General features: G+C 43.8%; 1 protein-coding gene across 1 annotated transcript; it reads left to right on the top strand.

The window, feature by feature from the left end:
- The first annotated feature begins 595 nt into the window (after positions 1-595).
- On the top strand, positions 596-22791 carry VSTM2L (V-set and transmembrane domain containing 2 like). The gene is made up of 4 exons (XM_053453623.1): positions 596-760; positions 12020-12189; positions 21386-21433; positions 21963-22791. Exons 1-4 carry the CDS (start codon positions 670-672, stop codon positions 22233-22235), a joined length of 582 nt encoding a protein of 193 aa, XP_053309598.1. The 5' UTR covers positions 596-669; the 3' UTR covers positions 22236-22791.
- Positions 22792-22868: the final 77 nt, after the last annotated feature.

Below are 22868 nucleotides of genomic sequence, written 5' to 3'. Positions count from 1 at the left end.
GTATATAGGTGCTGTGAATATTATATATATATATATGTATATATTTACACTGTACATGTACAGTATCCTACATACATAGGATATAGACAGTATGTATATGTATAAGCTGCATGTATGATACATATAGGAGTATATATATATATATATATATATATATATATATATATATATATATATATATATATATATATATATATATATATATATATATATATATATATACATACATTTGTCCCTGGACTGAAGAGCTGGCAATCTAAAATAAGCACATTGAGCTCATATAGAGCATTTGTGTGTCTTTAATGTCATTCAGCGCCCAGGTGATCAATCTATTTATAAATCACACACAGTGCCGGTGGGGCAGGGGGCAGAATATTCATATGAATACACTACAGGAGTTATAACACCCAGATTCAATGAGAGGGAAGGCTGCTGTGCTCTGATTGGTTGACACTCTGTACCTCACTCCGAGGGCTTTGATACAAGACCCAGCTGCTCTTTAAACAGAGTATTTCTTTTTTCCCCCCCTTTTTTTCATGCCTTTTTTTTTTTTTTTTTTGCGGAGTCGTATCCTTCCGCCAGCCTTCGACCGCATCACTCTCAGATCCCTCCGCACCGCGCGCATCCTGCAGTGGGGAGAGCGGCCGGAGCCCCCCGGGTTATAGAGCCATGGGAGCCTGGGGTCTCAGCCTGGGGGTCCTGCATTGCCTGGGGGTCTACATCCAGTTGAGTGCTGGGGATAAACACAGCGCTGCCGATGGTAATAAAGCTCTCAGTATTATATTTTACTATGGGGGGCTTATTTGTGGGGTGTCTGTTGTGGGGGAGCGGGCGTCTGTTGCTTGAACCCTCAAGACCTACCTTATAATGCATTGTGGGGGTTCTTGGAATTTTAAGCTTAATATTATTTTAAGGGGGGCTTTTACTAATTGCATGAGGGGCAATTTGCTTTGGGGGTCTCTATAGTGGTCATTTAATCTTGGGGGGGCTCTTTTGCGTTCTGTATAATGTATAATATATAATGACCCGCTTTGCTTGCTGTAGGTCTTTGCACTATACATTTTGCATTATAGGGGGGGTCCCTGTATTGATGCTGTGGGAGTCCTATAGTTTTTACTGTGCATTGGGGGTCTTTAGTTGAAGGCTGTGGGTCGTCGAACTATATCTCATTTCTGGATTTTTTTTATTTTTGGTAGAATCTAAAAAACAATGTAAAATTCAGAAATAGTTAGAACCAGAATTCAGTTGCGTAAAATTTTTTTTAAGGGGGTGTTTAGCGAGTAGATACCTCCTGGGGTATCAAGAGGTTTGCAGCCTTTGGTATGCTAAGCATAGGTTATAATTATATTTTATTTTGTATTTTATTTTTTAAATAGTTTTCTAAACCTTTATCAGAGACAGAATTGTAATATTTTAATAATTAATTAAAAAACCCATATAAAATATTTAAATATATATATATTTTCTATGTGCTTTTTTGCTATAAGGGTATATAGGACATATGTTATAATATATTTTATGGTAAAGACTGGAATATTGATTATAATTATTGATTAAAAATCATGTTATCCGTTGTACAACGCTGCGGAATATGAGGGAGCTATAGAAATGAATCAATCGATAAGTAAGTGGCAAAGACTGACGTCTTTTTCGTAATAAAAATTATATATATATATATATATATATATTATCACAATCCGTGCAATAAAGATTGTGGTGTCTTTCTATAGGATATGTGATTAAGAATATGTTATTTGTAGTATAAATACTGGATTGTCCATCCCTATAGGTTGCCTAATATAGATTATATTATTACTTTTATTAATAATTAATTAACAATAAAGGTCGGATTATAAGAGATTATGCTAATAACTGAAATACCTGCTAATTGGGATTGTGGCATATTTTATTTTCTCTCTTTTTTTTTTTTCTTTTCTTAAAAGTCGTCTTTCTTTTCTTAAGGTTAAGATTTTTTTAAAAAAAATATGATTTAATTTATTTTTAATAGAGAATATGCAACATTTTGGAAAATATGATTAATTTTTATTAATTGTTATAATTTTTTTTATCAGTTGTATGATAAAGATCGGGGGGTGGGGGGGGCATTGCCGGAGTATAACGACACTAAGGATAGGGGGGGTAGGTTATTTGGATGAGGGATTGTGAGATGGCTTATAAGGAATTGTCATTTTTTGTTCAGACGTGGTAACGTTTGTTGCTAAAATGGTCTTGTCACTAAAGGGGGGGCTTGGGGGGGAAAAAGTATATCGATCAACAGAGAATTAGAAAAAAAACTGTGTTCTTTTTGATGTGTTTAGAATGCCTCATTGCCTTTTAAGACATTTTTGCAATAAATCCCGAAATAATTGTATTTGAGCTCATTATGTTGATGGGTTGAACCCGAAATTAGAATACTGTATTACCCCCACACTATATCGAATGTAATCTGCTAAACAAAATATTTGATTAAAACTGGTATTTAATAAAAATATTTACACTTCCATCCCTACTAATAATACTTTTCTATGTTCTGATTGGCTGCGGTATTTTAAAACACATTTAATTAGTGTCCTAGTGAAAAGAATCAGGATAGTTGGCATGTCTGACAACCCCCCCTCCCCTCCGCTAATTGAGTTCTGGACACGTATTGATATTTCTTCATACTGTTGGGCTTAGTTTTCTCGCAGAAACATGCAGAAGTATCTGATTAGTAATAAGTATCTGTTAGCCGTGACGGCCGGAGGATCTGTTGGTTGCTGGGTAGGAAACACAGAATTTAATGGCAGATCGGCCCCATTCGGCCCATCTAGTCTGCTCATTGTAACCGCTGTAGAGACTCAGTCCTCGGGCTCAGCTTAGTTTCAGGAGCCATATGCCTGTCCCATGTTTAAATCCCCCCCACCGCATCTGCTGGGAAGCTCTTCCATATATCCACCACCCTCTCCGTAAAGCAAAATGGCGGGGACCATTCCTGTTAATTGTAGAGATGGGGGCCTCTTTTATTAGCCGAGCGTGATAGATTTTTGGATGGCGGTTAACGGCGGCGTGTGATAGAGTTTTGCACGTCTGTTAATTGCGGAGTGCGGTAGAGATGGCTCTGGTTGTTAAAGTCTAAGTGTTATAGACATTGGAACGGCTGCTAATTGCTCGGTGCTATAGAAAACGCTAAGCCTGTTAATGTCGGAGTGAGAAAGAGCCCGGGATGTGTTGGGATATCTGTTAATCTCAGCACTGCAGTGAAGTTGTGAGGGTGTTATTATTATTATTATTATTATTATTATTATTATTATTGTTGTTGTTATTGTAAAAATGTTGATATTTGGAATGTTGTGTTATTCTATGAAACACAAACATAGACGGCAGATAAGTCCTGATTGGCCCATCCAGTCGGTCGTTGGTCTCGTTTTAGTTTCAGGAGCCATATGCCTATCCCATGCATGTTTAAATTCCCTCACTGTGTCAACCTCTACCACTTCAACTGGGAGGCTGTTCCATTTATCTACTACCCTCTCAGTAAAGTAATGTATCTTGTAAGGTCTTGTTAATCTAGGTGTAGGCAGTGTATGTCCTTTGGGTGGAGGTGGGTAGGGAACGATCTTCATCTTTATAAATTATAAGGATACCGGGGTAGCAAGCAGGTTCCTTCGCAGCCGTTTGGCAACCTCAGTCCCCACGATGCTTGCCCTGCTGTGCTCCGTTCTCACTACCGTTTAGCAGATCTCTCCCGCAGGAGGTCAAAGGTTAGATTATTACTGAGTGGGTACGTTCGGTGTCAGAGCTATATGTTGTGTACTTTTATATTAAAGTTATTACACAATCAAATAATTGATCTCTAGAATACCTCTGCAGGGGATCCGATCTATGCTACTACTATAACCAACAAATACTTAGCGTTGTAATGTTGCCCTGAATAACTAAACTGTAGACTTTGCTAGAGTTTTTGTCTGTCTGTGTAGGGATCAGGAGGTAGAGAGAATGTGCTGGGTAAGGATGCTTGCAGATGAAATATTCATTTGTGTTTAGTAGGAAGCACTCGAGTGGTTGTGTTACCTGGAGCGCTGGAAGTCTATCTGGGTTGCTGCACTGGATTGCAATACGCGCCAAGTGTCTCGGTGGGTGTAATTGCAAGAATTGTGCTGGCAATAAAAATGAGTGTGGTGGAGAGGGCCGGGCTCTGCGTTCCATATTTATACAGTTAAGGAGAGAGAGAGAGAGAAAGAGAGAGAGAGACAAAGGGAGGTATTTCCAATGATGGATAGAGCTAGAGAGAAAGAGAGGGAGGGAGAGGAAGAGGTATTTCCAAATATATATGGATAGAGTGGGAGAGGTGCAGAGAAGACTGGGAGATGGAGAGATAGGGTAAGGAGTAAAACTGTGAAGGTGTGAAGGAGCAGTGAGATGAAACGGGTTCTCTGATATATTTACAGAAGGAAAGAGAGCCGTTGGTTAAAGGGGAAAGAGAATGGAGAGGGGAAGAATTGGAATTTGGTGCTGGGGTTTAGAAGGCCCGGGGAAGAGGAGAAAGAGAGGTCAAGAGGGGAGCGGGGAGGGTGTTAGGAGAAGGCTGTTCATGTTCATGTTGAGAAAGAGAAGAGAGAGGTCTCCTGGCGAGATGAAGATCTAATATTAAGTTGGTGAAGAGGGAAGAACTGCAGGAGATATGGAGATTTGTTGAGTATTTGGTGAGAAGAAAAGGTCAAAGGAAGGAGTTGGGGCAGAATGGAGGCCGTTGAAAGAGAAGCTGGGCCGGATGGGACAAAAGAAAGAGAGAGGGTTTTGTCTAAAGTGGAAAGAATTGAGAAGGAGTTAGTGGAGAGCGCTGGCGGGGAGGAGAGTTGTGACGGTGTCTAGGAGTGCGAAGTGGTGGGGAGGAAGGTTTGTGTGATCGGTTTGGTATTTTGAGGAGGGCTGGTTGATTATTTAGATGGTTGCAGCGAAGGGAAAAGTACTGGAGATGTGTTTGGTGTTTGAAGAGACAGCGAGAGGTGTCAAGAGAGTAAAGGGGTCTGGTGGAAATCTGATGGGCTTCTGGAGGAACGCTTTGATGGATGAGAGTTTGGGGAGGGGTTGTAGGGGGCCGTGGGGAATGAGGACGTGGACCGCGTAGAAGACGGTGAATATTGAGTAGGTTGGCAGACACTGGAAGAGTTAGACCGGGGTACATGTGAGTGTGAGTGGAGGGTGAGTGATGAGAATGGGGTGAGTGTGAGCGGAGGGTGAGTGGTGAGAATGGGGTGAGTGTGAGCGGAGGGTGAGTGGTGAGAATGGGGTGAGTGTGAGCGGAGGGTGAGTGGTGAGAATGGGGTGGGTGTGAGCGGAGGGTGAGTGGTGAGAATGGGGTGAGTGTGAGCGGAGGGTGAGTGGTGAGAATGGTGTGAGTGTGAGCGGAGGGTGAGTGGTGAGAATGGGGTGGGTGTGAGCGGAGGGTGAGTGGTGAGAATGGGGTGAGTGTGAGCGGAGGGTGAGTGGTGAGAATGGTGTGGACACTAATTATCCAGGGGTGTAAAACAGACATGATTGGAGACGGGGGAAGATAGGTCGAGCAGATGCTGCCAACCTTTGATCTCTTGACTGCTCAGCACTCTTTAGTAAACATTTTTCACGCTTCAAAGCCCAGTCTGCTGTCTATGAAATAATTTGAAGTTAAAACCAGTAAATGCAGTAAATGGTGTGTTAGGTTCTGTTCTCCGGGGCCGGTTGGGGCCACTGTTTTCTGAGGTCTGTTATTAGAGAATTGACCCCTACTTTTGGATGAAATATTTGCCCCACTAATGTGATAAAATGACACGAGCCCCAGAGCCCGTCTTCCCAACGCTGCGGCGTCTGCCTTAGAGGGTAGGATGGGGGGGGGGGTATCGACTAATTGAATTCTACAGATTACTCCGAGTCCAACCATTAAACCCTTTATCTTTACTTTATCTTCCGTTACCTTAACCCTCTAGTGCCACGTAGGAAGCTCGTCTCTGCCAACAAAACCATCAAATCATCGCAAATTATCCACAAAAAGAGGTCATTTTCTATCCCCTCCACGTACTGTGACCCTCAACGGTATCATCTATAAAAACCACTTGTAAAGTGATGTTGAGAGGGGGTTTGATGAATGAGAGGGAAGCGTGATTGTGACACACAGACTGCGGGCGAATTCTTAACTACAGATTATCAGGACCGGCTCAGACAGCGCGGGGTTTCTATCTAATGTACAGAGACCCCCTGACTGCAGATTATCAGGACCGGCTCAGACAGTGCTGGGTTTGTATGTAATGTACAGAGACCCCCTGACTGCGGATTATCAGGACCGGCTCAGACAGCGCGGGGTTTGTATGTAATGTACAGAGACCCCCAGACTGCGGATTATCAGGACCGGCTCAGACAGCGCGGGGTTTGTATTTAATGTACAGAGACCCCCTGACTGCTAAATTTCAGGACAGGTGCACACAGCGCTGGGTATGACATTGACTTTCTGGTTAAAGATGTCTCGGACAGCCTGTTGCAGACCGCTGGCGGCGAAAGGGTTAAGGCAGTGCGGCTTTTTCTCTATCTACATGCGATCTGCACTCATAATCAGATGCTCGTACGGGTTTCTGTAATGCCGCCGGCATGTTAATTAGGCCCTCGGTGGGGTTTGCTTTTATTTTACGGAGGGATCTGGCGCTGCCGGGGGGGGGGTTGGGGGCGGCAGTCGCTCCGCGTTCCAAAATCCCCCATTAATATTTTATTGCCGCGAATCTGCTACTGTGTACAGACAACGAGAACGAGAGGATCACCTTCAGACGCCGTACACAGCCTGCGCCGCGCCAATTACCGTTCATCTGTATACACGCCGTGTGCGAAAACCATCAGCATTCCGCGCGCCCTCCTCTACCTGTCTGCCCTGCGAGGAAAGCTCAGGTTGGGATCAGAGATGGGGAGGAAAACATTTAAAAATTGGGGGGAAAAACGGAAAAATTGGGAAAAAATGTTTTTTTTCCCAAACCTATTTTTTGGGGATTTTTGTTCGGAAAAACGGAACGTGGAATATCTTCTTTTACGATAATAAATATTACGTTTATGACATTCAAACTTTATCGCATGAAGACCTTTATGAAAGACGCACTAATAATGCCGGCTACTTCACTTCTTTCATTTGCGGTCGGTGCGAAGGCGCAAATCTGATTGGGCGATTGTGATCGCTCTCCCCGTCCAATCCGCGGAGGAGGATCAGAGGAGATCTTTTGTTTTTTTTTTTGTGGTTTCTTCATTTATTTTGTAACATTTTAAGGAAAGGGAGGGGGGGTTACCGGTCCTCATGTAGAGTCAAAGTCAAAATATTCTTAACATATACGGACCTCGTTGTTACATTTTCAACAAAAAATAAAGTTTTATTTCAGGCATCATACTTTTATATACTCCGCGCTTCGTGTTCCCGGTGTAACAAAATCATTTTAAATTTGTAAAATTTTCCGGAAAACTTTTTTTTTCCTTTTTTTTTTTTTTCCATGACTTCAAAATCTCCAGAAATGTTCCATCTCTGGTTGGGATGGGGGTCTTAGAGGCTCTGTATCTAGCAGGTGCTCAGCTTTGTTTGCATACCCCGGGGCAGGGGGCGTACCTGCGCAGCTTTTGGGGGGGGGATTATACATTGCAGGGTAACTGTTACCCTTACGGCTCTTAGCGTATTAACGTATCCAGGGTGCTACCGGATACATTAACGAAGCTTGCAATTTAATCTGTGGAACCGGATAGGTTCTAAGCATGTATTTCATGGGTATTTGTTGTGTTTATTGCAGGATTTTGTTTGTTTGTTGTGCAATATTTATACATTTTTCTAAAACAAAATATTATGTTAGTAGTCTGCAACAAAAGGGGAATGTTTACAAACAGTTACTAAAAGAATATGACAGTTATATTAATATATATTAGTATAATAGGAGCTCACAAGAGCTTGCAATCTAGTGTAGTTACAGACCAAATGACGGTCAGAGGCTTAGATGTAACGTAAGGAAGTTTTAGTGAGAGGGTGGTGGTGGATAAGTGGAGCAGCCTCCCATCAGTAGTGGTAGAGTTTAACACAATAAGTAAATGGAACAAGACCAAGGACTGATTAAGGTCTGAAAAGCTGTCAGACTAGGTGGGCCCTGTGGGCCCGATCCGCCGGCATCTGTTCTATGGTTTGGAGTGATCTCGCTAGATCTGTTGAGGTACCTGTCTAGATCCAAGTGTGATAGTAGAGTAGCTCTTTGCCTATAGAGCTCACAATCAGAATCCTCGTTTTTATGACGTGAGTCCGGATGAGACCCCCCCCCATGCAGTAGAACTTCATTCCATGCGCTTTATGAAGCAGCTGTTAGTCCGTCCAGCACTGGGGGGCAGTCTGAGCCCCCCATAAATCCCTCACGCAGACACTAAAACCCGTGGAGCGTGTCTTGGATCCTGCCCCTCGGGCTCGCGTTACCTGGTAATCTATGGGGCTGTCAGGATGTAATGGGAGCGGAGGACAGGTATATAAACGCACCGTTGGACGCCAGTCCTCCACGCCTCGCTAGTGCACGACATGCTTAACCTCTCCCCTGCACCATCTTCTTTCTCACTTTTCGAATGAGGATACCTCTGCGGGGAAGCTCACCCCTGTCGCCACTACCTTTCATTTTCTTATCACTGTCTTGGATAATGTGCTGCTGTTTGGATGTGTTCATATGTCTGTCTGTCTGTCTGTCTAATCTATATGTCAGTCTTTCCATTCAGCAGCGTGTAGGAGAGGAGATTATGTTGCAGGCAGGTCGCAGAGCCCACCAGCACCTAACAGGTTAAGCAGACATGGCACGTCCAGGTTGCCGCTATAAATGGCTCACATCTGGGCGCTGCAAGCTAATTAGACAGCTAAATATTAATTAGCAGGCTATTAAGGAGACGCTGCAACCTAATGAACCCGCGCCGGTTCATTTGCGGAGTACTGTCGGGTGGCTTATCTCACGCCGGTAGCCTGGTGTGGAGTGCAGGGTGGGGGGGGACTGGCTGGGGGTCTCATTAGAGGTGGCTGATAGATAAAAGCCCAACACGGGGGTCACAGCGGGAGGAAGCGGGGTGACAGTGACAGAGATGATCTTAATCCAGGCAAGGTTGATTTTCCTAATGAACAGCGCAGGGAGATCCTCATTATACCCAGTCTTCTGTCGGCAGCGATCTGACTCTAAATACCCCCCCGTTGGTCATCATTTCCTCCCCTTAATCGTCCAACTACCCCTGCAGGCACTACTTGCCCCCCCCCGTGTCGACCTTTGTTCCCCCTCTTACCCGTACCCTGGCACTGACCCCCCTCTCGCCCTGCTGCCACCATGGCCGTGTGTGCTGCCTGTCATGCGCGCCCAGGCCTGCGGGTACTTGTTAATGCGAGAGGATACCAGGATCATGTTAATTTGTTACCAGTGACTGAGGACCCGCATGTGGCAGAGCAAATCCGTCTAATGGGCAGCCAGCGCCGGCTCTGAGCTCCCCCACGGCTCATTTACTCGGCTCAATGGCATTTCCAGGCTTCTGATTGCCCCTTTGCCGAGCCGCCGAGCCCAGATCTCCCATATTCTTTATTTACCCGAACTTCTTCACCCCTCTTCCACTCTCTCTCTCTTTTTTTTTTTTTTTTTAATTTATTATAGATTGGCGTTTTCACTATTTAGTGGAGTCGCTCTAATGTATAATGGAGTGCTTCCCCACTCAGTAGCCCTCCTGCCCCCTTGCCAGGACCCTCTCCCGATAGTATGACGCCTGTTTGCTATTGAATGTAATTGATATGTTCTCAATCCCCAATTCGCCAAAGACCGTATTATTCTTTTTCACCCCCTTATGTTATTTCTCTTTCATTTTATTTTGTTCTTTCACATCTCTTTTTTCTCTGCATATTCTCTCTCCCTCTCTGTCTCTCTCTCTTCTCCCCCGTCTCTCTCTCTCTCTTCTCCCCCGTCTCTCTCTCTCTCTTCTCCCCCGTCTCTCTCTCTCTCTTCTCCCCCGTCTCTCTCTCTCTCTTCTCCCCCGTCTCTCTCTCTCTTCTCCCCCGTCTCTCTCTCTCTCTTCTCCCTTGTCTCTCTCTCTCTCTCTTCTCCCCCCCCTCCGTCTCTCTCTCTCTCTCTTCTCCCCTCCTCTCTATTTCTGCTATGTTTTTACCTTGCTAATTTTGCCTGTCTTATTGGCAGGACCTTTTCCAGTAATCTCATGTGAAGCTCCCGCCTCGGCCAGCTCCGCGTCTGTTCTCCTGTCACATTGTTTTTTTCCCCTAAATCTCCCTGGATATATAATTCCGTTGCTGTCTCTTCCAATATTCTGGAGCCTGCTCTGAAGAATCCTCTCTCTCTTCGGTCTTCTACCTTTTAGTTGCGTCTTTAGATATTTTTTTTTTGCCACTGGGTCCCTCTTCTTAGGTCCATAGAGTAAGTCCGAGGGTTTAAAATAGATTGCAAGCTCTGTGGGCAGACTGAGTTCTGAAACATGTTGCCGGCACAATTGATGAGTCTGTTAATTCATTAATTAAACAGTTACCTATACGCAGGGACTGCTGCTGACTGCCTTCTTCCATATGCCTTCTACCTCTATTTCTCCTTTTCCTCCTTTCTGTTATTTTCCTTATCGCTTTTTAAGTTACTGTCCAAATCTCACTCGCTGTTTCACGCACCCTTGGGCACTGTACTGCCTCTACATTGTCTCTACGCAGTGAATACGTAGTACATTTCAGTGTAGTAGATAAGTGGAACATCCTCCCAGCAGAAGTGGTAGAGGCCAATACAGTAAAGGATTTTAAACATGCATTGGATAGGCTCCTGAATCCAAGACGAGACCAACGACTGATTAAGGTCTGAGTCTTTACAGCAGGATAAACGGGCGACTAGACGGGGGGGCCGAATGGGGCCGATCTGCAGTCAAATTCTGTTTCTTCAACAAGTAGTGCATCGCTTAGCAAGTTCCCCCAGAGAGTAGGGGCAAGATAAAGAGTCAGGTAATATAGTAGGGGTAACAGACCGTCTCCTCGACTTTTCTTACCCTGTCCCCCAAGTCTACTTACAATTACTCCCAAAGCTATGCACCCTGTGCCCACCTGCCCCCTTGCCTTCTACCGTCCTCCGTTCCCCAAGCTGTTGACTTGGAGGGCTGTGTTTTCTTCCTCCCTCTGTCGTTCTGCCTCCTTCCCCCTTTTCCGCAGGTAGATAACATTCTTTGTACCTCTCTCCCCCGCTTTTTTCTCCATCATCCCCGCATGCTGCCGCTGGATACACCCTTTTTCCGTTTCTCTATTTTTATCCGTCCCTCTCCCCCCCTTCCATGATGCAGGAACACATCCATCTTTCTGTCACTCTCACATTCTGTCCGTCACTCTCACTCCCTCTTTTCCCTTTTTCTCCTATGATTCCCGTCTCTCTCTGTTTTTCATTCTCTCCATCTCTCTGTCTTCTCTCTCGTTTCCCCCGTGCTGCAGGCTCTTTCCCCCCTCTGCATGTATCAGCTTTTTACAGTTCTGTTGACAGATGGTGCTCTGCGGCCCTTGAAGGGAAACTAAATACTACAGCTAAGGAGCCAGAGACAGGGGGGAGAGAAGGAGGATTATAGGAGACTAGAGGAGAGACATATTGGTGATTGGAGAGAAAGAGAGGAACACAGGAGTTTAGGGAAAAGAGAAGATCGTATACGAGAAAGGGAAGTCGGAAACCAGAAGGAATGGGGGAAAAAGACAAATCTGGGACTGGGGAGGGGGTAGAGAAGTCAACTGGGCTTTAGGTTATAAGGGGCATAAACTATATAACTACCCTTATTAACAGAGAGGAGATATATGGCGTTATAGGTGGAGTTATAAGGGGGTATTGGATAGGGCAATAGGTGGAATTATACGAGGGGGTAGAAGGAAGAGGGGTTCTGCGGAGGGTTGTACGGAGTAACAGGAGGCATAACGGGCAGGGGTTTTAGATGCAGCAGTAACGGAAGTAACAATGTAGCTCATATGGAGCAATCGGTAAAACATGGAGTTCATTCAGAGTTTAGCTAACGCTCTCCTTTCTCTCAGCATTATTCACAGAGACGCCACAGGACGTGAGCGCTCATCCTGGAGAAGATGTGGAGATGGCGTGCTCCTTCCGTGGCAGCGGAGACATCCCTTACTCGCTGGAGATCCAGTGGTGGTATATTCGCACCCACCGGGACTGGGCAAACAAAGAGACGTGGGCAGACAGCCAGGTGAGTGCCATCGGCAAGAGGATGGAACACAATGTGTACATTGGAAGGCAGAGAGCAGGCAAACTTCTCTTATGGCGTATCGTACATATAATTAACAGAATGAACGTTTTAAAGGAATTATAGAGCAAGGGACTCATTTTTGGGGGTCGTAGGTTGTAACTTGCGAGTCTCACTAATTAGAATTTAGCCTCAACCTTTATGGACTTTACAGCCAGGTTCCTGCATTTGGACCATGAGAAGCTTCTCTTTAAGACACAGACTGGTTGAGTAGACATAGTAGATCCTTTTTTGACAGCTACGTTATTGCATTCAGCTTAATAAAAAAAAATATATATCCATATATTGAAGTATATCCTTGTAAATCATGATGTTTCTTCACGATAACTGCATTCAAATTGGGATTTCGTCCCTGTTCCAAGTATATCTAGATCATGGCTGTTTGAGAGTCTCAGGTCTCCAGAAGATGTGGTTCAATGATCTCAGTTCGCATGCCCTTTCCTGAAACTTCAATTTTTTTGTCTCAGTAGCTAATGCAATATAAGCCAACATGTAGTTCCAGAAGCCTTCAAGATCTGGTGGATCTAACTTCTCATATCGGTCTGCCGTTGTCCTGAAGTCAGGCTCTTTGGGCTCCGTTATTGAATCATTAGACGTTGGCTCCCAGTACTGAACATGCTAACTTACCCCGCACTTCCTTATTCCCCGATTCCCCCGGGAATCAAATTTATCAATTTGACTTTTAATGAACTTAATATCTTGCCTGGTTTTTTTGCTAAGCAGACTTAGCGAAACGTGCATTTATCAAAAGAGCAAATATAAAATCCTTGCCCGTGAACGTGATCGAATTTAGCAAGCAGGAAAAGATACCAAAGTAAACAGATTTAATGGATTGCGGAGATGTTATTGTGAAAAAAATCACATTCCGTGAAATCTCACCTCGGGTTCTTAAAATTCATCATCCTTAAAGGAGAAGCATCCATTGTTAAGACAATATATATATATATTTTGAGGCTTTTTTTCCGTGCAAAAAAAAAAATCCAGACAATACTTTTTTTTCCCCAACGCTGCCTTAATCTAAAAAGATAACGGGTAGAGTGCATGAAACCTTATCGTGTTGTACATATATGATCTTTCATCATTGAGAGTGACATCATAGAAACATAGAGTTCGGCCCGTCTAGTCTGTCCGTTGTTGGCCCTGTTGTGGCAACCTTTCTGTCTCATTTGAACCTAATTTAATACTGGAAGATTTGAAAGTAATACCTCCGCGTTTTTTAAGTTACTTTTTGGTGAGAGATGATTGGCTCCGGTCTCCTTTTGTAAAGGTTGGGGGAGCAGGAGGGGGAGATCTTTCAGTATAAATATTTATAAATTCCCATATAGAAGGGAAACAATACATACAGTATTTATTCATAAATGACAATAGGGTAAGATATAGGTGTGCGCTAATTTGCATACGAGATGCCTTCTCATTTGCATGCACAGTCTGCGTCATTACTTGGATCGCCCACCAATGTCCGCCCTTTTCCTTGAACGAGTTCCATGTATTCTCGTACGTGTCTTAAGGGTTAATGACAGCCTGGCTTCCCGAATCCAATTCCATTTCCCCCCAAAGGAATGAAAAATTATCATAAACAACACATATAACTCACTAAAGACCCAAAGGAGAAGACGGCTTCTGGCTGGGGGGGTGTATTTCTTGAGCGTAATTCCCCGCGGGGGATTTGCTGCGTTTCAGAATGCAGAGGTGGAGGTGTCCGCGTCCCGCAGAAACCGTGAATTACAATTTGATCCACGAGCTGTCTGTATCCCATGTGGCTGGTGGCCAGAAACGGAGCCGGATATTCATAGGATGTTTCGGTGGGAATTAGGAATCCTTAGATAAATGGATCACCGAGGCTTTTGTAGAAACCGATACCTTTTCAGCGGCCACTTAAATACACACACGCGGAATAAACATTGATAAAGCCGAGCTGCATTTAACAAAATGATGCTGAAACACACCGACGGTCACAAATTTGGGGTCACTGAGCTGTTTCCATGGAAAACAAGGACATTTCCCCATTGTAAAATAATTGCAAAAGGGTTTTCAAACGATCAGTCGTCCCTTTAAACTTAAACTTGGATCAGCGAACACAATGTGCCGTTGGAACACAGGAGTGATAGGAGTGATAAATGGCCATTGGAACACAGGAGTGATGGGAGTGATAAAGGGCCATTGGAACACAGGAGTGATGGGAGTGATAAAGAGCCATTGGAACACAGGAGTGATGGGAGTGATAAAGGGCCATTGGAACACAGGAGTGATGGGAGTGATAAAGGGCCATTGGAACACAGGAGTGATGGGAGTGATAAAGGGCCATTGGAACACAGGAGTGATGGGAGTGATAAAGGGCCATTGGAACACAGGAGTGATGGGAGTGATAAAGGGCCATTGGAACACAGGAGTGATGGGAGTGATAAAGGGCCATTGGAACACAGGAGTGATGGGAGTGATAAAGGACCATTGGAACACAGGAGTGATGGGAGTGATAAAGGACCATTGGAACACAGGAGAAGAGATTCCATTAAAAATCAGCCATTTCCAGCTACAGTAGTTATTTACAATATTAACCCCGTCTGCTCTGGATCTCTGATCCATCTTTTGTTATCTTAGTGGACAGAATCTTCTTTTCTTTTCAAAAACAAGGACATTTCTAAGTGACCCCAAACTTTTGAACAGTAGTGCATATCATTCTCGCTGTATGTTGAGAAATGAAACTTTAGCAGTCCTGCTTTGGTAGCGCAGGCACCCTTTGGCTAAAGTGGTATTTTGGAGCGGCGGAGAGCATGGGAATAAAAGTCAATAATTATCGGTGTGTCGAAAGGGCGCCAGTGTGATTTTTGGCCAATTCCTCTAGGGGAAGGAAGTGATTGATGAGAAGGTGGATCTGGCTGTTCCACCAGCACACGGATTAATAAAAGCCGCCCTCGGTAAATTACTGCCTACTAGTTATACGAAACGAACATGTTTTTGATATAAAAACTTCAAAAAACAAAAAGAAAAAAGTACAACTCACTGAATAAAAAAATTGGTGTGTTGAATGCGTCCGTCAGGGGTCTAAATAACACAAAGGTTCCATCAAGCCGAAGATGCGTGTCTGGTGAAAGGTTGAGTGAAGACAGGTAACGGGTATGATTCAAAAGGGGTGAAGGGTATCGAGAATTTCAGAGGAAGAAGAGGAGAAGAGGTCTGGGCATCCAAAGCCACCTACATTCTGGAGGAGATCCACGGTAGAGGCAAGAGGTGCAGGGAATATTAATTAATGACCCAGCAGGTAAGAGGACAACAGTCATTCTTCTACCAGCCAGCTACATTTTCATCGTTGAGGTCTTTTTCTTATCACTTATAGAAATTATCTGTTCCACGATGAGTAAAGCTGCCATATTGACCGGTACAAGTAAGCCATGCCCTCTCCTAAAATGATCCCTCCTTGTGCCCGTATGCCATTAATCACTGTCCTTGAAGAGGTTGTCCAGAGACTGTGGTCTACAAGATATGCCTTCAGGTATGACTCTTCTTTAGAAAATAATTGTTTCGGGAGCCAGTGGAAGCCTCTTGTATTAATGGAACCCCCGTCATGAATGTTGTCTACCCGGGAGGTCTTGAGTGACACCAAGGAAGCCAAGCTAGTTTGTGACGTTCCACCATACTCCATTATAACCCCAACTTCTCAAATATAACCCAATGTAGCGAAAAACCTTCTCAAACAGAGAGAATCTCAGAACTTGGAACCTTTAATACCTTATTGTCTGCTTGTTGTTATCATTGCGTTTCATTATTTGGCAAAGCCTTTCATTTTCTAATAATGCTAATCACCAATCACCGATTCAGAGCCAAGGCTAATTAATTAGGCATCCCGTTCAATATGCATGTTTTAGGAGACATAGAAAACATGTCTGTTCTTTCCGTTGGCATATTACAGGAATACATTCGCGTTGCTTGGGCTGCACTTGGGCTGAGAAATGGATCAGTAATATATCGGCATAGAAATATCTCTTCGAAATATATAATAACACACCTACTAACATACAGGTCTGGATGGAATGGCCATAGAGGGAACACAAAAATGACCCAGCCAAGAATATCGCTAGTTATTACCAGCCACCTTGTGGTCAGATTTGGAACTGCCATGGTACGAAAAATGCAAAGATGATATACATATCAGCAAATATCTTTGCAGATAACTTAATGGTAAAGAAATACATGACCTTCACTTATAGACGTACTGTGGATACGGACGTTTGCTGCTGAGGGATGCCCCATCTATGGTAGAAGCCTGTCTTCATCCCTTCAAGCCTGATGAAGGATAAAGGAAAGGGCCTATGGGCTCTCACATATAGAGATTCAAATATATCTTCATGAGTATCTTCTCGTTTTCCGCGTCTAAGCGATTAGGTGATTTTTACCTTTTTCTAAGGTTCTTGTAGAAAAATAACCTTTTGTTTCCTCTGCTCCGTGACCCCAGCCTCATGCTGTTTGGACACCACGAGACCCCAGAATACTTGTAACGTTATGCGTGCGTAAAAAAGACACCAATGCAGGAAATTCTGTGTACATTCACCACAAACGGGTTACAGAGCGTTGGACGGCACGGCGGATAATATTAGTAACGATAAGATCTCGCTGCCGGGCTCGGGTTGAGTATCCCAGTTTCCGCGAGTAATCCGAGCCTCTAAATATTTATTCAGTCTCTGCTTCATCTCGCGGCTCCATTAACCAGCAGAAAGTCAGACCATGCGCAGGACCCCTCACGTACATACTTTGCTCGGTTTACTTGCTAACAGTATCCGTAATACCCCCCATTTTTCTTTTATGGACAATTACTAATGGGCATGGGTTGCATGAGCCATAGTGTTGACTACACGCTTAGAACGGTACCTGTTTGTGTCTTTGAAACCTAGATTCCAGCGACGCTGCTGCATGTGGCTTATTTGTAACAGTCTTTAAATACCGCTCGCAATATTACAGAGTTGGTGTGATGAGAAAAGATGATTACTGCGAAATGCGTCACCATCACACCTGTCTTCTGCAGACGCTCTTAGTTTCCTACTAAAGTTTATTTTTTTCGAATGGCCAATGATTTCAAAAAGAATCAAAGGGGACCTTCAGCATTCTACTGTGGAATCTCTCATCTCTACATCTTGAATGTGTTCTTGACCTCAGATGACAGCTGTTTCAGTTTTCTTTGGAAGAAAACCTGGAATCTATGAGCAATATTTTGTAACATTTAGAATAATAGGTATATTCCTAGCCGCCGTAGAAAGATCAGCCAATTACCCAGGGTCTTCTGATGAGCACCTTCTCTGCCTTCCCCTCGAACTGTTCTAGGGTCAGGAACCGAGCTGTTATAAGGAGATCTGTCAGCTGCTCCCGGCTTATGAGTCTCTGTTCTCCGATCCTTTTATGACATTTTCTCAGAGAAGCTGTCAACAGCCTCTCGCTCGGTAACAATCCCGAACCTCTGCTTTTACACCTCAGGTGTGACATTCAAGGGTTTCAGCCAAGAACGTTCAATTGCTAAAGAATTCTCATTCCGTAGACGCTTCCTGCTTACGGATTTCTTAGGGAAAAAGCGAGCAATAATAGATAAATAAAAAATAAAAAAAATACAACTTATGTGGATACTGTTCATTAAAATAAAAACAATACAGTTATAATAATAATATAATTGTATATTGTTGTTGTTATTATTATTATTACACCCTGATATATATATATATATTGTTATATATTATAATATATATATTATTATTATTATTATATCCTGATATATATATATTATATATTATATTATACCCTGATATATATATATATATATATATATATATATTTGTATATTGTTATATATTATAATATATATATATTATTATTATTATTATACCCTGATATATATATATATATATATATATTGTTATATATTATAATATATATATTATTATTATTATTATACCCTGATATATATATATATATATATATATATATATTATTATACCCTGATATATATATATATATATAATATATGTTTTAATAAAAGATGGTTATTAAATACCCCATTCAGACATTAGCATCTCTTATTAAAGAGGACATAGATGTATGTGTTACAAAGTGAAATAAGGCATTATACTGTATATGCTTGGTGTTAGCTAGGCAACATATTAATAAATTGCTTTAATCATCTTTTTTTATTTTAAGTTTACCAGTCCCACTTATTACATCATGTTTCTTGCACCCAGCGTTTGAAAAAATATCGTATGCAATTTATAGACTCTTATAATTGTACGGCTGAGAAAACTGGCGAAAAGCAGGGAATCGGTCCGCGGATGAAATATTGTTTTAATTTCACAGTAATTGGGGTTTTTGGTGAAGCGCAATAAGTAAAACTGGCCGCGGTGCTAATCGTAGCTGGCTGTGAATTTGGGATAGAAATTGAATAGATTCGTGGGATTTTGCTCTAATAATATTTTATAAATGCAGACTGGAGATAGATGTTTAAATGGAAAGGAACGTCTCGTAGGCATTATAAATGATAGATCTCGGCTCGACAGATGTATGGGCCAAACGAATGGGGCAAGGGGGGGTTCTGCTGAATCCCTCCATGCATTTACAAGATGGAAAATAAGATAATTTGAACTCAATAGGGCTCGATGGCCAACTTGACTGACTGTTCACCTTGATAACCCAGATGTGTTTGATGGGATGTCTATGATTAAGCTCCACTGGGCGTGAAATGCGTTGAACTCTGCCGTCTTCCTGGTTCTCGCGCTGTCCTGTCTGTTTATGGATCAATACAGACTCTTTATGTTTGTGCTGTCGGTGCAAGGATGTCGTCAATGTCCCAGATTGAGTGTCGTCAGTACTCTCCACCTAAAGGAGAACTCGCCCAGTAACAAACCTCACATCAAACGGGCTGTAGAAGCAAACGTTCAAAGCTCCTAGAAAAAAAGGGGGATCAGGGGAGGAAAGAGGGCAGAGGATTTGGGTTCCAAAAGAGAAAATGTCTCAAGAATCTAGCGCTTCTCAGGGTGGGATCCATTGCTTTTGACTCCGTGGCAGATCGTGGCGTCGCCGTGAGCTTTGAAGACAGACTTGATGCGCGTGGATTGAAGATGTTCACGCGCTGGTGCACAGAAGCCGGTGTGGGGACGATTCGTCGAGTGGAAGGAGGGACATGGTGGTCCCGTCAGTCTGTTTTTTCACCCTTGACTATATTGTTCACAGTTCAGTTGGTTTAATTACCCCTAAAGTGTTGCCATGCATAGTTCCAACGATTACAGAATCAAGACCCACCAAAACATTTCTCTCTCTCTCTCACACTCACACTCACACTTACACCTCACACACACACAATCATATCTTGTACTGCTGAATACCTTCCCCATGTTTCATTCACTCGGTTAATTTATAATGTAAAACATTCTCCTTTTTTGCTGGAAACACTTAATTATGTGGCATAAAGGCAGGCATTGAGAGGCTGTTGCCATAGGAACTAAAAAAGCTTTCTCTAAACTAAAATAATAGTTCTTCAGCTTAGCATGCAAGACAATACAATTAATATATTTATAAGTGGGACTGCACCAATATTTGTCTTTGTCGCTGTTTGTATAGGTACTTGGTAGTCTCCTCGCCGCTATCGGTTCATTGGGTGCTTGTGGCCGGTACCTGGATAGGGTTCCCCACCTGTTAGGGGCATAACCCAGGGGAGATGCCCCTCAACACAGCTTCCAGGAGGCTCCAGGACTCGATAGTCCCGGCTTGACCATAGTGGAGAAGCTGTAGTCGAGGTGGCCCAACCCCAGTTTTGGATTCCACCATTGGCCGGTTCATACTCCTCGATGGCCATAACATGCAGGAGGGGCCCTTTAGGAGTTTGTTACTCTCCTGCCAACTTGGATTCTTGTCTCCATCAACTGCGTCTTGACTTTTGGATTGGTGGTTGTCCATCCATATTACCAGTTAAACTAATTATGCGACCCAGCGTATATCGTACTGGTTTCTCTGTGTTTGCTGGTTTGAGAGGAGTTAACAGGGACACCGTGCAGGAGATTTTAATGAGCCAAAGAGTCTGTGCGGCGAATCAAGGAGAAATTTCTTTTAAAGAGCTGCAATTAACCGGAGTTGGGGTGGGGGAATTCAGAGGCAGTTGAGCCGGTTTGTGAAAAGGAAGGGGGGGGGACATCATTCGGAGATAAATAGTATTTTAGGTTGGGTGCTCTGGTCCTGGGGTTATAGTTTTTACAATGTAGAAAAGTCCTAATCTAATTATTACTATTATTGTTGCGCATTTGGCTGTTATGTTCCGGGATTCTGAGTACTCTTTGGTGGGGGGGGACACTTTCTGCGGAGCGGTAGACAAGTATCTTTGTGACGTTGGGGACTTTTCCGTGTCTCCTATCCATGTAACAGTCCCTGGCTTGGACTTCTTATTGAACTCTGTCTGCCCTGACCTTAGCCTTTGGAAAAGCTATGTGTTTCCCACTTTGATTTAAAGAGATCTAAGCGTCTGAGCTGGACCTTTACTGGCTGGTTTGCCAAAATTGAAGGCCCTGCTTGAATACGGTGGACTTAAATCAGTCATGGTTTTTGTGAAGACCATTGGCGCAGACATCGCCACCATTAGCCAGAAACTTTGCAATGGTCTCTTGGAGTGTCCGCATTTGGAAAGAGTCTCAGCTTGGAGCTCGCCGGTCTCCATCATATACAGAGACAAAGGGTGGGAATCAGCGGGGTAACTAATTCCGCAGCCAGGTTTCTGGACATCACCCGCCGTTACCAGACTATAAAGCCGTGCTGAATTACTTCTATGCTTCGACCGCCGCCTCCTTTCCCACCCCTAGATTATTCTGGTGTGCGCCATTAGTCAAGAACATATAGAGAGACATAAGAGCGTGACCTATTACTAAGCCAGACGCGGTCGAGTGTGAAGGTTAATTATCACGGAGAAGAGAGAGGAAGATATAATGCAGGGGATGGCAGAGAAGGGGGATAATCGAGGAGCAGGCAGCGCATGGAAGGAGGGGATCGCACGCAGGAGAGCAGGAAGGATTTATCTAAGAGTTCTCAGAGCGTTGTTTAAAGTAGTTGGCATGCCGGAGGGTATATAATCGCTTATTCTTGCAACTAGACCCATTGTTAATAAGTCTTATCTTTTTTGCAGCTAAAGACTCTTCCAGGGGCCCCTGAGAAAGGAGCCACGAAGATAAGTGTGAGTGAAAACTAACATTTTCTACTGGTGGCATGGAAGTACTCCGTGTATATATAGAACGCATGTGGGGGGGGCGAGGAGATGTGGTTGAACCCTTTAATTTATTAGGGAAACCCAGAATTATGAAGAATAGACTTAGTACAAGGAGGTCCTCATTGGGAAAGAAGTCCACATGCCATCACAGCAGGGACTTTGGCTTGAAGGTCTCCTAAAGCACTTATCTGGTGATCTTTTATGAGGCACCATTGGTGGAGCGGCGCCGTTCTGTTACATTTGCAGATGTTTAGTTTAAATGTAAGAGGTTATTTTATTTCACGGAAGCCGAACCCTGCGGCTGATCTACGTTAATAAACTCCACCGTATTAAGATATTTGTTTTACTGGTGAGGTCATCTTTCTTTCCTAGGAGAAAAGGGTCATGGTAGTGCTTGCGTTAAACCATTTTTAGACCTTCAGCTAGGTGGCAATCTGCACTTAATGTTGTTATTAACATCAATCTTGCGAGGTTCTAACCTCTACTTCCCACGCAGGTGGTGAAAGTTTTCGGCAGTAACATTTCCCACAAGCTGCGCCTGTCCAGCGTGAAGATGTCCGACGAGGGGACGTACGAGTGCCGCGTGTTGGATTACAGCGAAGGGAAGGGCAAGCAGCACCGGGTGAAGGCGTTCCTGCGCGTGGAAGGGGAACTGGGCCGCCGTAACGCCGGCTCTCACCGCATGCAGGACACAAGCACTCACCGTCACTTCCCAGGCAAGGAGCTGAAGAAGCGCTCGGCGGTGCCCTGTGACCAATGCCAGCCGTAGACTGCCGGGGGGGGGGGATCCGCCGTCCCACCGATGTACAGGAGTGCATGAGAGGCATCTGCCCATTACCCACCTCAACATCCCCTCGGCTCTTCCCACCTTCTGATAGGTTGGTGAATAGAGCTCTGTGACTTTTAACAGACTCTCGAAGGTGTGTTAACCCTTTCCACGTCGAAGAGCATAAGAGATGCCCTGGTAGACTGCTGTTAATGTGGACTATTGAAGGGGCATGGCGTGTGCACCCTTTGTTACTTATACACAGATCGTACACGTTCTCTTTCATCCCACCTCTCATTGGTCACGGGGGTTTAACGCCCACCTTACAGAGGCTTGTGTGCGCTTGGTATGGATTTTCTCATGTTAAGTAGGCTAACTTGCTCATGGGTCGTGGACCGCTGTATGGGAAGTGAAGAGGCTGGCTACGTTATTAGCTTTTTTTTGAGTATCAGGTATGCTTGGTGTTGAAAAACAAAGTAATTGTGAGGCATCAGTAAAATGTGTAAGTCAGTTTAAGGTTAAGGTGGATTCCTTGCCCACAGATTTAGAGGTTTCTGCCCCACAGGGGTCACCCCAAAACCAGTGTAACACCCTAAGTGATGACCAACGGTAAGAGAACTCTATCTACGGCATGTT

Source organism: Spea bombifrons, chromosome 13 (genome assembly GCF_027358695.1).
Source record: "Spea bombifrons isolate aSpeBom1 chromosome 13, aSpeBom1.2.pri, whole genome shotgun sequence".
NCBI classification, from domain to species: Eukaryota; Metazoa; Chordata; class Amphibia; order Anura; family Pelobatidae; genus Spea; species Spea bombifrons.
This window is presented reverse-complemented; position numbering and strand designations above follow the sequence as displayed.